Source organism: Pseudonaja textilis, chromosome 1, assembly GCF_049901715.1.
Source record: "Pseudonaja textilis isolate UNSWEBS1 chromosome 1, rPseTex1.2, whole genome shotgun sequence".
In the NCBI taxonomy this organism is placed as follows: Eukaryota; Metazoa; Chordata; class Lepidosauria; order Squamata; family Elapidae; genus Pseudonaja; species Pseudonaja textilis.
Genome location: NC_141990.1, coordinates 263,714,499 through 263,730,814, shown reverse-complemented (window position 1 = coordinate 263,730,814; position 16,316 = coordinate 263,714,499). Strand labels below are relative to the sequence as shown.

Genomic DNA, 16,316 nt, shown 5'->3' with positions numbered 1-16,316 from the left:
TCTCTTCAAAGAAAAACAAAGTCCAGGTGCCTCTTGAAAAAGCACCTTTGGGACAACCATGAGCTTGATTGAGAATCTCCATAAACACTTATTTTAATAGTGTTTCTAATTGTTGTTAGATACCTAGAGTCATGAATTTGACAAGGGTGGGCATATAGATAGAAATAAATCCAAAATCAAGAGAATGGGGTTAATCAAGTAAACTGGGGTTTAATTAACCATAGCCAAGTGTGCACTAAACCCAACTACTTTGTCTAATATGATGACACCTAAATGATTTGTACAATGAAGTGATTAAGGAGCTGGACTTAAACCAATCGCATCTTGATTTAGGTCCCAGCTTGATCATTGAGTTATTCAGCTGAGTTGGGGCTAGTCACCCTGTCCCATCCTAATCTAGTTCATATAATTGTTGCTGGATGTATAAAATTAGATGTGTGAGGGGATATCAGGATAACGTGGAACTGAGTTATTAGAAAAAATACATTTCAATCTTGTGAAAGTAGGAAGCATGAGGAAAAACTTAAAACAATTCTGTGTTGATTTGGGTTAGAAATACGTTGAGATAGAAAGAAACTTCAACAGTTTTTTGTTATAATAAATAACCTTAACCACATTAAAGTACTTTCTGAGATTCCTAGCAGTTCTCCTGACCCCTTGTCCATTTCAAAGAGTCCATTTCAAAGAAGATCTTCCATGTATTAGGTTTGAACCATAAAATAAAAGTTAGAATATACTGTATATTTATATAGTTATAAATTTTCACATAATTATGCTTTGGATTCTATTATAAAATTTAATGAAAACTGTCCATTTTAATCAGTTACAGAATTAATTTTTAAATAAAACCTTATTTAAACTCAACTTGTCTTTTTAAAACAAACGCTAGAAAAATATCTGTTAGGTTGGATCCAGTCACTTAAATCACTATCAGTTCTATGATTTATTATTTAAATCACTTTGTTCTACAGTAGTTTTGAGAAATGAAATCCTGCATTGGAGTTAGAGATAAGAAAATCAAGGCCAGTAGTAAGATGTACCGTATACTGTAGAGAAAGAAGCCTTAAGGAAACCTTAGTGTCACTTCTTTGTAGTATATTTGCTAGGTAGCCCAGATTGAATACTGTAAATATTTTTTCTGCATATATATCTGCCCACATAGCAACTGTGAAATGTAAAATAAAAGCCAAAAATCTGAATGAATGTGTTTAATCTGAGCTGCATTGCATTGGATAGCTAGAGAAACTTCTATTAGTTATTTTTTTTCCTGTCATGACAGTCCTTTACAGTGAATACCTGCAAGCTGTGTAAGCCCCACCCAGCCATGCAGCTTACTCAACCAGAGTAAATATTAATGGGCAGAAGAGATGCAGAGTAGTCACTGGCATAGTCCCAATGTTGCTTAGTCGTAACATAAACCACTTCTAGGGATGTGCAGATAAATAGCCTGAAATTTGGCCTGAGTATTGAGTGAGAGAGAAAAGAAGCTTCCATCTTCCTAAAAAGCTCTTAAGAAAAACTTGGCCTGGAGAGAAGCATCTTTCCTTTCCTTTCCTTTCTCTCTTCCCTTCCTTCCTTCCCTTTCCTTCCCTTCCCTTCCCTTCCCTTCCCTTCCTTCTTCTCTCTCTCTTTCTCTTTTCTCTCCTTTTCTTTTCTTTTTTTTCTCCACTGCCACCTCTCACACATAAACCAATACCAACACCAACAACACTTCTCTGCTACATAATAAAGTATGGGTATTCATTTCTTAGATTCTGTTCAATTTTATTTGGTGGCAGAAAGCAAAAAGTATTAGCAGCATTGGTTCCAGTGATTAAAGAGACAGGCTAGAAAGTTTTAATCTTGCCTTAGAGATGAGAGATAGCTGGATGACTTTGGGTTAGTCACTCTTTCTCAGCCCAATTCATTTCTTAGAATTATCATTGTGGGGAAAAGGCTGTTGGTACTTACCTGATAAGCCCGTTCTCTGTGAGCTGTGAAGAGTATCCAGAAGTGGGAGGTGCTTCAGTCTCTTCTGGAAAGGCTGGGCTCAAAACTCCGGGACGCTCCTCATCCTCCACGGGACACCTCCCCAGCGTCCCCCAGTTTTGTGAAGACTGAGTGCCAAAGTCCGGAACTCATCACCTAATCTAGATCCCTGACCGGAACGGAACCCCACCAGACGGAAAGAAATGGGTGGGGCTGGATGCTCCTCACAGAGAACAGGCGTATCAGGTAAGTACCAACGCCCTTTCTCCCATGAGCTGTTCAGAGCATCCAAAAGTGGGATATACCAAAGCTTGGCCTGTCCTTAGGGAGGGACTCCGTCTGGATTGAAATCCACTCCTAAATTCTGTGGACCCTCTGCAGGACTCTTCTGCCAAATGAAGTGTTCGCTGAGGCATAGATATCAATTTTATAATTTCTGACAAAGGGTGATGGTGAAGCCCAAGTTGCCGCTCTGCAAATTTCGTCTATGGAAGCCCATGTGGCCCATGCTGCTGATGTTGCCAACTCCTTGTTGAGTGGGCTGTAATTCCCTTGGGAACTGAGATGGACTGGTATTTGTAACTTTTTGCTATGGTGGCTCTCAACCATCTACCAATGGTCGTTGACGACACCTTGTGTCCTAATGTGGATGGGTTGAAGGATAGGAATAGAGCTCAGACTTTCGAAATGCTGCCGTGCGGTCTAGATAGATGCTTAACACCCTTCGAACGTCAAGTTGATGCCATTGATGCTCTAGTCTATGAGATGGTTTCGGACAAAAAATTGGAAGCACCAACTCCTGCGCTCTGTGGAAGACTGAATTTACTTTAGGGATGAACGATGGATCCAATCTGAGAACTGCTCTGTCCACATGAAACACGCACAGGCCCTTTCTCATCGACAGTGCTGCCAATTCGGAAATCCTCCTTGCTGATGTGATCACAATTAAGAAGACCACCTTATATGTCAGGAATTTGAGACTAGCGGTTCTTAAAGGCTCAAACGGGCCAGTTGTAAGTGCGGTTAACACCTTGTTGAGCTCCCAAATGGGGTAGCGGTGAATTACAGGAGGTCGTAAGTTTGCAGCACCCTTAAGAAAGCTGCGGACATGTGGATGGTGCGTTATGGAATGGATATCACCCCAGGATATCACTGAGGCTATGGCCGCCATCTGTCTGCGTAAAGTATTTGGAGATAGGCCCTTGGTCAACCCCTCCTGTAAAAAGTCCAATAATTGTCCTATTGATGTGGCGGTTGGGTCGATCTTAGACCCCTAGTACCAGCGACAGAAAGCGGACCACGTGGCCTCGTATATACAATTTGTTGAGGACCGTCTGGATGCTTGTATGGTGGCAATGGCATCCTCTGAAATCTGTTGGGTCCTTAAACGGCTCCACTCAACCTCCATACGGCTAGGCTGAGCCATTATGGGTCCGGGTGAAGTACCGGCCCTTGCGAGAGGAAAACCCTCGACGGTGGAATTTTCCAAGGTTGTTCTCTCAACAGGGCCTGTAAGTCCGCAAACCACATTCGCCTGGGCCAGTAAGGGGTGACCAATATCAATTTCGCTCGTTCCTCCAATAACTTCTGGATCAACCTGGGTATTACAGGGAGTGGAGGAAACGCATATAGAAGTCTGGGAGGCCACTGACATCGCAGGGCATTGACGGCCTCCACCCCCTGAGTCATATACCTGGGCAATTGGGCGTTGAGGGGAGAGGCAAATAGATCGATCACTGATTGCCCAAACCTCCGCACTGCTTCCTGGAAGAGAGACGGGTGTAGGCGCCACTCTGTCTGATCTAGCATGGCCCTGCTGAGCCAGTTGGCTTGGGTGTTTAAGGCCCCTGCTATATGCTCTGCCTTGAGCGAAAACAGATTGGCCTCAGCCCACTTGAACAACCTGGCCGTCTCCAGCATCATAAGTTTGGATTGGGTACCCCCCCTGTCTGTTTACGTGGGCCTTGGTTGTGATATTGTCTGCCAAGACCAGAACGTGGCATGATTAGAAAAGGGGTAGAAAACTGCGTAACGCCAGATGAACTGCTCATGGCTCCAACAGGTCGATGCTTTGTGATTGTTCGGAAATAGTCCAACTTCCCTGTGCAGTGTGGGATTGGAAGTGAGCTCCCCATCCTACCAGGCTGGCATCGGTTGTGATCGTTGCCCTGTAAGGTTCCTTGAAAGGACACCCCTTGTTTATTGTGTTTTCCAACCACCAGCAGAGCGATCGGAGAACATTGTGCGGTACCTTTATCCAGACGTTGGAAGTGGCTCTTCCGGATCGCTGGAAAGGTAGCAGGAACCATTGCAGATCTCTAGAATGGAATGAAGCCCAAGGCACAATGGAAATACAAGAAATCAGTTTCGCTAACAGTTGAGACAGCACTGCCAGGGAAACCCTCTTTAAGGCTCTGATCTCTCTGGCCAAAGACTGGATGCTATTCAACCTGTCCTGAGAGAGAAAAACCTTGCTCTCCACGGTATCTATCACTGCCCCTAAATGAACTAACCTAGTTGAAGGGATCAAATGGTTTTGATCCCAGTTTATAGAAAAGCCGTGACCTTGAAGAGTCTCCAGAGTAATCTTGGTATCCAAATTTGCTTGATGTCTGGAAGATGACAAAATTAAAATTTCATCCAGATAACATTGTAAACGAATAGATTTGATCCTTGGAGGCAGCCAAAGCCGCTAGGATTTTGGTAAAAGTCCTAGGGGCTGAAGCCAGACCAAATAGTAGGGCGATATATTCGTAGTGCCGATCACAATAGCAAAATCTAAGATATTTGTAGTGAGCAGGTCTAATTGGTATATGTAGATAAGCCTCTGTCAGATCTATAGAGGTCAGGACATCGTTCTCTCTGATGCTGAGCAGAATGGACTGGAGAGTAGTCATCTCAAATTTTTGATAAAGCAATGATCTGTTCAGACGTTTGAGGTCCAGAATTGCCCTCCAGCCCCCCAAACTCTTTGGGACCACAAACAATAGAGAGTAACAGCCTAGACCCCGTTGTTCAGATGGGACCTCCTGCATCAACCCCTTAATGGGGTCCGTGGACCTAGGGCTCCTAATGAAAAAGTTCGGGGGGAGGATTGAAACTCTAGCGCCAGACCAAACCTAACAGAGTCCCTAACCCACGCATCAGAGGTGGAGCTGTCCCATTGATCAGCAAACAATTTTAGCCGCCCTCCAATGGGAACTGCTGTCAAGGACTCCCTTGGGGTGATGAAAAAATCGGCCTCCGGTACCTCTGGGGTTTCTTCTGTTTTGGCCTCCCCGCTGACCACTATCGGAAGATTCCGACCTATCCTGTTTAAAACTGGGCTTGTAGCCTGATGTTCTCTGCGATCTGGGAACGTATGAGCCTTGGTAGTAGGTCCGAAAGGAACCCCTTCGAGACGACTGGGGCGTTCTGTTTTCAGACCTCCGAAAAAGAGGGGGAAACACTTTTTTCTTGTTCCTATTCTCAATAAGCAGGGGCTCCAAGACACTGCCAAATAATTTATCCCCCGATATTGGGGCTGATGCCAGCTTGCATTTATGCTTGGTATCCGCCTGCCAATGTCTGAGCCATAGCAGCCTCCGTTCTGATACGTGAGATGCTATGGCTCTAGACGAGAATTTGACTGCATTAAATGTGGCGACGGTGGAGAATTCTGCTGCTGCAATAATCTTAGCAATGTTCTGGTGGGCTCTGACATTTGATGCCGGCAATATATCCCTCAAGTGGAGGAGGCATCATAGGGAAAAAGGACGCAGCTGTAGCTGCCCTAATGGCCCAGGCGTCAGAAACAAGCGCCCTACGGAGTGCCAACTCTGCTCTCTTTTCCTCCAGTCTCAGGGAAAGGTTGAAGAAGAGGCCAGTGTCACAGTGGGCTCATCCACCTCCGGCATTTTGAGAAAACTTCGGTGCCAAATTATAATATCGTTTATCGTACCCTGTTGGGGCTGGGTAGGATGCTGCTGATGCCCATTGATTTTGTACTAATTCAGCAAACATACGAGGGACAGGAATAGTTTCTGCCTCATTAGCCAGTTGTGAGAATATTAGATCCACACATATATATATGTGTGTGTATATATACGTATGTGTATATAGATATATGTATATAGACTTATACATATGCGTGCCTATATCTACATGTAAAACTGTGAATATGGGGAACAGTATCTAAGGGTCCCCAACAAGGGAAACCCCCAAGCGCTCCAAGCAAGAAATATTCTGGATCCCTGCTCCCCAACAAGGGAAACCAGCTTTTCAGGGCCTGGATGGATCCTTTCCTGTCAAAAACGTCCCACTGTTTGAAATGGCACTTGCGGCTTGACTTCAATGTAATGACCCAAAAGCAATTGCAAAAAGAAAAAAATTCCTGTTTAAAGACTAGCCTGCTTATCCAACGCCAGCAAGATAAAAGAGAAATAATGCCAGGGAAGTGGAGTGGGAAGGTACCTGTCCGGGTCCCCAAGAAGGGAAACCAGCAGGGGATGGCTCCTGTGATATTTAGGCGCGAACTTGAAGCCAGCTGTTGAAAATGGCGGGAAGGCAGAATCTCCGGTGTTAATTGCCTGAGCAGTTTAACGAGCCGCTGCTGTTGACTCTCTAAATTGTCAGATAAATGATCCTGTTAGTCGAAGTGGCAAGGAGAAGTGAGCCACGGCTGCGAGCACTCCGCCAAGATCGCAGAGATAAGATGATCGGGGGATTAGATAAGCTAATTGCCTGAAGCGACTGTCTCAGGCTGCCTGCGGAGTGGCAGGCTCCGCCAGCCACAAAGAACTGCTCTCAAACTGACCGGGGGGATGACCTAATAGAGCCACAAGCCTTGAAATTGCCAAATTAATTGGGGAAAAATTTACAAGCCAAACTAACCCAAGAGCAAACCTGAATTTTGACTAGAAAACCGTTCCAGTCAGGGAGTGCACAACCTCTTACCACGAAGACTTGGGAAGTGTTAAGCTATATAAACTGAACATGTTTCCAAGGAATAAAATTATTTGGATGGATTTCAGAATATATTCATATGTATACTTATTTAGTAAGTGTTGAAAACTTAATGATACCTAAAATAGTAGAAACCTTTAAATAAAGCTTACTGCTATTGGCAAAATAAGATATATTACATTTTTTAATATTTTAATAATTTGCTGCATTTTAAGAGCTTTTATATATTTCACTAAGGAATATAGTGGTGTATATTGTCTCAGTGTATCAAATTAATCAATATGGTATAGATTAATTAGCCTGAGGAGTGATGTAGATATGTATATCATTAAAAAAGTAAATACTTTCTAAAGTAAAGTATGACTATACTAAACCTTAAAATTTACTTGTTGCAATCCGCAACAGTTTTGTTTACACAATCTAACAAAAAATAAACTCACATGTTGGCTTGGCATGATGTGTGGATCCAGATAGTGTATATTATATGGTGATATTCATCGTATGTTAATATAAACTGAAACTAGTTATAGTCATTGGTCAGGGTAAACGTTATTGCCAACAGAAGCAGAATCCATTAAAGTATAACTCATGTACAACTTTCTATACTAATTTTATCAATCTGTTCCTTTTCCTTTCAAGCCACCAGGCTTCTCCCCATCTCCTAGCACTTCGTTTCTAATTAAAGTGTTCTTTCCATGGTTAATAAGCAATCACACTTTTTAAAGACAAATGACTAAGATGGAGCTAAGAAGAGTAAGACTGTGTCTCTAACAATATGCTTCATTTCCAATAGCGAAGGTGGAGGAGAGAGATTGGTTCTGTTATTTATATGGTGGTGTACTCAGTAATATTGTACATTATTATGTGCAGGATTGTAACAGTACAGGTAGTCCTTGACTTACAAGCACAGTTGTGCCCAAAATTTCTGTCATTAAGTGAGACATTTGTTAGGTGAGTTTTACTCCATTTTACGACTTGTTGCCACAGTTGTTAAGTGAATCAGTGCAGTTGATAAGTTAGTAACCCAGTTGTTAAGTGAATCTGGTTTCCGCATTGGCTTTGCTTGTCAAAAAGTCGCAAAATGTGATCACATGACCTTAGGACCCAGTGGTCATAAATATGAACCAGTTGCCAAGCATCTGAATTTTGATCACATGATCATGGAGATTCTGCAAAGGTTGTAACTGTGAAAAACGGTCATAAGTTACAAGTCAGTGCGGTTGTAAGTTTGAATGGTCATTAAATGAACTATTGTAAGTGGAGGACTACCTGTAATGTGTTATATCTTTTATGAGCTCGGTTTTAGTGAATCTGAGCTTGAACTGAGGAAAATCTAGAAAAGTAATCCCTCTATAACAGCCTTTCTCATCTGGCCTGCCCTCAGGATGTATATGAGCTTAAATACTTATAATTCCCAGTGCTGATGATTTTGAGAGGTGTAATCAATATTTCAGGAGGATGACAAGATTGCAATGTTTGTTTATTAATTTAAAATATCTTTCAAATTAATTATATAGTAATCAGTAATAAAATTTAACAAAATTAAAAATGCTTGGAAATATGCTTGAACATATTCCGGTTATATTCTCTGTTCAAAACATTAATAAGGATACCTTTCTTGAGAAGAGAGGGACATTCGCATAAGTAGTTTTGCTAGTTTAATGAACTTTTTTTTAGAGAAATCTATAAACTGCTATCCTGTCTTGGCAGTTGTGAGAACACTCTCAAACAGGACTGTCAAACTCCTGCTCTGCAAGATGTGTCACATGCTGGCCACGCCCAGTTTAATGAAGGGGAGAAAGTCCCAAGATGTTATATGACGACGTGAATTTGAACCCCCTGCTCTAGAACGAGCACACTATTTTGATATTGCCGTTAGTAAACGTAATAAGCAATACTAATACTCTTCATTACTGCATCTCATGTGTAGCAAGATATTTTATCACCAGAAATGAAAAGGGAGGCATTGCTAAGAGCTGAAACAAAAACTGTTGTCTCCTCAGTCCAGCCTCAGCCCCACCTAGAATATATTGTCATGTAGCCTGGTGATTTGGCTTATTGACATGTGCTTTTTATAGACTGCTTCTGTGCAACATTATAATTTTGGCCAGCTATATATTTTGAAACTAGGTTTTTCTGTAACACTTTTGATACTCATCCTGTTTTTCTTCTGTTCTTACCATTACCAAAAATGGACTCTTAAGAAAATATATTTGTTTTAAATAGAATATATTCAGGTTTATATTTCCTGAGCATACAATTTGGTTTTGGATTATAGAGTCAAAAATATACAGAATATACAACGTCATAGCTATAATCATTTGGTGCTGCTATTAGGTAGCTCACAGCTTTTTTAATGTTAATTTCATTCAGATCCTATTATTATCATGTATGTTCATTTCTACTGGGTTTCATATGTTTTAGCATGCCTTTTTACTTGTCGTTGTATTTGGTACTTCCTAGGTATTACAGGGAAGAACTACAAGAAACTGAAGCATCATGGCAGATGATAGTGAATGGATGAAATTACCCATTGATCAAAAATGTGAACACAAGGTAAGACTACCTTGTTTAAGGAAGGTACTTCCTTTATTTACTGAGTGATACGTTGTTTTGAGTTTAAGGAAATAATATTTTCAAAATCTTTCCACATGCTAGTTTAACTCTAATGCATTTGATCAAAATTGAAGATGTCTCCACAGGAACTACTGTTAGTCCTCGACTTACAAAAGTTAGTTTAGTGACAACGGCACTGAAAAAGAGACATATGACCATTTTTCACACAACCATTGCAGCATCCCCATGGTCACATGATTTATATTCAGGTGCTTGACAACTGGTTTATATTTATGATGGTTGAGAGCATCCTAGGGTCATGTGATCAGCTTTTGCGACCTTTTGAAAAGCAAAGTCAATGGGAAGCCAGATTTACTTAACAACCATGTTACTAACTTAACAACTGCAGTGATTCACTTAACAAATGTGGCAGGAAAGGATGTAAAATGGGGCAAAAGTCACTTAACAAATTTCCCACTTAGCAAGGTAAAACCTGGACTCAATTATGGTTGTAAGTTGAGGACTACCTGAATTTGTCTTGGCTACACTGTGACATTTATTTTTAATTTATCTATTTAGAGTAATAAAACAATAGAAATTCTTGATTTTTTGGTTGGGAACAGACCTTCTTATAAATACGCTTTCATCTGAGGTCAGTCTAGGGTTTAAGAAAATTGCATTTCTACCTTGTCACCCAGTAATTGTGAGTGGTGATAAGAGCAAATTTTAAATGGTGGTCTGTTTATATATTTATAGCTTTGAATGTTTATATAAAAATAAGACTCCACTGTTCAGCTCTTGCTTCAAAGCAGTTATCCTCTAAATTTTTCTGGACTCATCTTTCTGTCCTGTAAACTGATATAATTTATATCTCTTCAAAAGCATTAATATATCCAGCTAAGGTTCTTTTTTTGAAAAAGTTTTTTTTTATTTTAAGTACAAAAACAACAAATAAAACCATCTTTCAATTTTACAGTGTATTGGTTGGATACATATATCTTGTGCCCATAATAATATTGTACATTTCTTACTTGATTATATTTATAAACCATTCTAAGTAACATTTTATATCATATTATTATATTATTTACATTATAATTAGTATCTTTTAGAAACATATCTCATTCTTGCTAAATTATATTAATTCTCTTACTCATTCAAGATTAATCAATTTTAGTATATTTATTACTATTACCACATATTTTAGTTTCTTATTATTCTATCTAACCATTCATAAAATAAATCCCAAATCTTATCATACTCTTTTTCCTCTTGTTCTCTAATTGCCATTGTTAATCTACTCATTTCTGCATATTCTATTATTTTCTTAATTGTTTCCTCCTCCTAACCTAACCCAATTAAGGTTCTTTGAGTTCATCTTTTTGCTGTTTGTTGCGGCCCAGACTTTTAACAACATAACCTCTAGTGCAAGTGTTCCTAAACTTTTTGCCATCACATCTTTCTTTAGTGTGATCTTAATGTACATACTTCCGCTAAAATTCTAAACATGAATGTGGACACAAGTTATCAATTAAAATTTATATGGTGATACTTTGGAAAAGGTGGATTTGTTGTCACATTGTACAACTGAAAGGTTCCTCAGAAAACTTAGGAATTTAGAAAAAAGAATTGGAAACATCTTTCCCTCCTAATGTATACCAGGTTTGTTTGGAGTAACATTTGCCTGTTTTAGTTGCTGTAAGAAACAGCTGGATTCAGATATCATACTAAGCATTGATATAATTTAATTATCATGTTTTGTGAACTCAGTCATTGAATTTGTTAGAAATGTCAGTTGTGAAAATAAACTGTTTTCTAAAAAGTGCTGTGGTTTATATGTGAACCTGGATCTGGCTTACTTAATCAGCATGTGGTGAAGAAAAGAAAGCAGCAGACAGACTGCATACTTGTTCTTTGTATCACAGGGTATGTTTTATAAAACTGAAGCCACTTTCTCAAAATGTAATACTTGACTGGCATAATGATTAAAGTGATAAATTTAACCGGTCCTAATTTTCTTCTCTAGGAAATTATATTTTTTGCAAGCTTCCACAAAGCCCCAAACCCTTTATTTCATTTTTTCGCTCTGGTGGTATCTATGTTAGCTAAGCAACAGGTTGAAATTAAATTACTTCCTCCAATTCCACATATTCATTTTAGACCAACTTTCAAACTATTACTAAAATATTATCTCTTTGTGTTGAACTTTGCTTTCATTGTGCATTTTTTCCCCAACAAATTACTTTACAATGAGGCCATGGTGATAGTTTCCTCCATTTCTAAAATTAGAAGTTTTAACAATGATTGGGACTGGCTCCACTGCTTCTCCCCTATTTTGTGGATGAAAAAGAAAGGTTGGATATTGTTACAGGGTCCTGCTGATTGTAACAATAAAGATTTATTTTGTGAGAGCAAAAGTTGCTTGTTTTCAGTTTTATAGCATGCCATTTTCATCTTGGACAATTAGCAGAAAACAGATGGCATGAAAGTATAGGAAGGATATCAGTATGGGCTCCTATTTTAAGAGAATCCTGTGACCGATTTACCCAGTTTTGCAATAAGAGATGTATGAAGTTATGTAGACGCTTACTAAAAATACATTTATATCATTTTTTTCTGTGATTTCATATTGCTTTCATAGATAATTCCTACAAAACATTTCTTCATATCTTTACAGAAGTTTAATAATCTAAATTAAATAAAAAAATAAAAATACTAATTCAAAATAATAGATAAACAAAAGAAAACAAAAACAAAAAAACATCAAAGGGCTAGATCTTTTTCTGCTATCAGTTTTCCATGTTTCTAAATAATTGGAGAAAAATAGCAACATTAGCAGTATAAGTTATTATTTATGAATCTTAATGTTTTTATAAGTTTGCTATAATGATATTTATTTAGGGCATCTCGTGTTTTTTTAAAAAAATATTCAAATAGGTTACAAATATCAGATAGTGTTTGTTGGAAAGGAGAACTATTTAAAAATTGAGATCCTCTATTCCTCCTCCTCCTCTCTTCTCCCCTTCACTATATCTGCTCTTATCTCTGCACCTCTCTCACAGCAATTAGCAACAGAAGTCAACATATGGTGGCAGCATTTTGGAGGCATGATGATGCAGAGGTCTGAAGAGGGGGAATAAAACATATTGCTAGATTTGTAAAGAAAATCTCAGTTTGTGTTATTTTCAAGATTAACCATATATGATAGTTCAGATGAGATAGAAATTTCCTCACTGATTTATATTGTACTGTAAATGCCAATCATGACTAAGGCAGTTTCAGAATTCCTCCAACGTGTTCTTGGGACTGCAGATAGTACATCTGGTGAATGCTGCAGAATTTTAGTAGGTATTTGGATACCTATGATTTGAATAATTGGAAAACTACAATACCTCAATATTGGTTGTTATAAATATAATTGGTCATATAAGAGAATAGCATATAATTATCTTGGGTCACACAGGGATTTTTATTTATTTTCATTTTCTTCCTAGGTATGGAAAGCCAGATTAAATGGGTATGAAGAAGCACTGAAGCTGTTTGAGAAAATAGATGATGAAAAGAGCCCTGAATGGTCCAAATACCTTGGACTTATAAAGAAATTTGTGACAGACTCAAATGCAGTAGTTCAGCTAAAAGGATTAGAAGCTGCACTTGCTTATGTTGAAAATGCTCATGTAGCAGGAAAGTAAGTTATTTGTATTTGTACTTTAGAATAATTCTTGCTCCTTCTAATGAACTTAAGATCCCAAATTAAATTTATGTATTAGCTTTGATCAGTTTCAAACATTATAGGAATTAGAACAATGCTTTGGACAATTTCTTCAGAGCCATTAGGCTACAATTGTACAATGAAATCTATACTATAAATCTTTTTGGAACATGCCTACAGTACATTAGTCATTTAATCCTCAGTTTGGGTTTTTTGAAATGATTTCTTTAATCAAATAAAAACTTGACATCTTCCCCACTGCATGGGTACCAAATGTTGGAGGAGATAATTTATGTTGATAACTATCTGACTCTTACAATAACTGTATTTGTTTCTAGAACAATTTTAGAGTAATTGAATAATCACTACACATTGTAATAGCCCTTCACATTATAAAAATATTTTTCACTTAACACTGCATGCATTTGAGCTGTTTGTAAAATGTAGCAGTGAAGTACTCAACATGCATGGTTATGAATCAGATCTTTTTGTGTATAATTTTTATTAAAACTTTTAAACTAGGAGATAAAAGCTAACAAACTATTAGAAAGTAAAAAAATAAATCAAAGAAAAACAAAAGGTGCAAGAAAAGAAACATTGAAAAGAAAGCAAAGAAGTATAAAGTGGCTTTCAATATTTTCACAGCACTTATAAGTACAAATATATTTTGACCATTCTTTCTCTAAAATTACAAAATTCCCTAATTTATCCCATCTAACAATTGAAACTGGGTTACAAATTAATTTGTTTTCATTTTTACACAAAAAGTCCATAAGAGGCTTCTAATAAAAAATAGATGTACATAATGTCTTTTCCCTAATCAAAGAAATTAATTTCTCCATGTCAGCAAAATCTCTCAACTTTAGCGATCATTCCTCCATTTAGGGTAGCGTCGAACCTTTTCAACTCTGTGCATACGGTAATCTCGCTGCTGTGATCATACATTGAGATAATTTTCCATGGCTTTTTTTAACTGTTTATCCATTAATCCTAAAAGAAAAGGCTCTGGATTCATTTGAGTAATGTATATGAATGAAGTTGTTAATAAGTATCCTTGAATGCAAAACTCTTAGGAATATTTCATAAATGCATCAAAACCAATCTTAACCTCAGTAAATTGCAATATAACAATAGCCTGAAGAATCATGTGTTTTAATGGAAATCAAGTATTGATTGACCTTATTGCAATAAGGTGGGTGAGAGAGAATCAAATTGTTCATTCTGTTTTCAACTAATTGTTATTTCTTCCTTTTTTTAAGAACAACAGGTGAGGTGGTATCTGGAGTTGTAAATAAAGTATTCAATCAGCCTAAAGCTAGAGCAAAGGAACTAGGCATAGATATATGCCTCATGTTTATTGAAATTGAAAAAGGGGAAGTGGTGCAAGAAGAACTGCTTAAAGGCTTGGACAATAAGAACCCCAAGATCATAGTGGCATGCATAGAGACATTGAGGAAAGCACTAAGGTAAGATTTAATTGAACTTTTATTCAGACTTTCTAAGAATAAGGGAATTTCTTATGACTAATTAAATTCACTGTTGCATTTTCCACTTAAGTGGTCAGTGAAAAAAAGCTACATTATATAATATTTAGTATGTATGCTTTGCCCTTTACGTTCATGTGTTGGGTTCATAAAAAACTAAGTTCCTTTATGACTTACTACACTAATGAAATCAACTGCTGTTGATATTTGATGCAACTTAATGAAAGACTGAACTCTACAAAGCAAGAAATGAATGAATCTATTTAAATACTGTAATTTAGTCTGTCTTTTGCCTGACCATGTGGTAGCACATAGGCAACCTTGATTTACATTAAAAGCCAACCAGCATCAGAAATTAGACGGTCATAAAAAGTTGGTGGAAAAAATCCCCCCAAAGCAGTGGAAAAACCACTTACATAGAAAGTTAAATAGTCAACTGTAGATGGCATAGAAGCCCTAGTTTTTCCTCTGCATAATATTTGTATGGATGGAGTATTCCTCAAACTATGACTATTAAAGGGTGTCACTGAATGAATAGTATTTATGCTCAATCCCCAAAGATACTCCCATGATCACATGGTCAAAATTCAGCTGTTTGCCAGGTCACCTGCACCTACCCACTTGCCTATCACACCCATACCTCTGTCGTTTTGGCTGCTCTGCATAAGTAGCACACCTTGGTGGCAATGCTAAGTTCAAATAGAGGTCTGAGGCCTTCAACAGTCTTAGCCGGCTATCCATGGGCCTGTACTTCAGCCCAAAGCCAAGGAGTGTCATCTCAAGCACCACGTTGCAGATAACCACTCCAGTGGTATGCCCAAGTGACCTTCATTGGCTTCTTCCAACGACTGACAAAACATGCCCAGCCTAGCCCTATGCAAGGCAGTTGCTGACTGCTCAAGGCAGGTCTCATCACTTCTGAGGTCTTCTAAATCCTCACCAGATTCCCACTGTTCTCAAAATTGTAAGTGATCTTCTCGTGATGTTCTGGAAAGCCACAGAAGCTTTCTGAAGCATCATGAGAATAGTGGGCACAGCCTTTTCATGCAGTTTTAGAAGCCCTCAGAAACCATTTGAAACATTGTAAGAACAACATGTGCTATTTACAGAATGGTATCAGTGGTCTTTAGAAAAAGGCCTGGTCACAAAATGTCATCCTTTGTGATTGCATTGCTTAGTGACGGAAACGGTATATAAGTCTAATTGCTACTGCTAGAACGTTTAGAACACCCAAATATTTGTCAGAGAATTTATATAGTAACATTAAAGTAGCATAATATAACTAGTTCCATGTATATATTTCAGTGAATTTGGTTCAAAAATAATTGCCTTGAAGCCAATAATCAAAATGTTGCCAAAACTTTTTGAATCTCGAGAGAAAGCGGTTCGAGATGAAGCCAAACTCCTTGCAATTGAGATTTATCGATGGATTAAGGATGCTCTTAGGCCTCCATTACAGAACATAAATTCTCTTCAGGTAAGTTGGAGAAATGTTACGTTCTGATAACCTTAACAGGAGGTTGTCAGTAAACAGAAGAAAACAGATTTTGTTCTGAAATGTTTTCAATAATTGAAAGCTTTGTTTTGGAAAAGTATTCCTTTTAGATACAATTTTAGTGGAGGAAATTTTATATCATACACGTGAGGTCCAA

The 16,316-nt window shown here is 38.1% G+C and overlaps 1 protein-coding gene across 4 annotated transcripts in view; it reads left to right on the top strand.

Moving 5' to 3' along the window:
* The window catches only part of CKAP5 (cytoskeleton associated protein 5), a 72,706-nt gene that overhangs the window by 8,266 nt on the left and 48,124 nt on the right, over positions 1–16,316 (top strand). For all 4 annotated transcript variants that reach the window (XM_087921446.1, XM_087921444.1, XM_087921447.1 and 1 more), the window contains exons 2-5: positions 9,376–9,468; positions 12,963–13,156; positions 14,440–14,646; positions 15,970–16,141. In XM_087921446.1, the coding sequence (XP_087777572.1) occupies positions 9,412–9,468; positions 12,963–13,156; positions 14,440–14,646; positions 15,970–16,141 (630 nt within the window). In that variant the 5' untranslated portion in view covers positions 9,376–9,411. The remainder of the gene's footprint in view (positions 1–9,375; positions 9,469–12,962; positions 13,157–14,439; positions 14,647–15,969; positions 16,142–16,316) is intronic.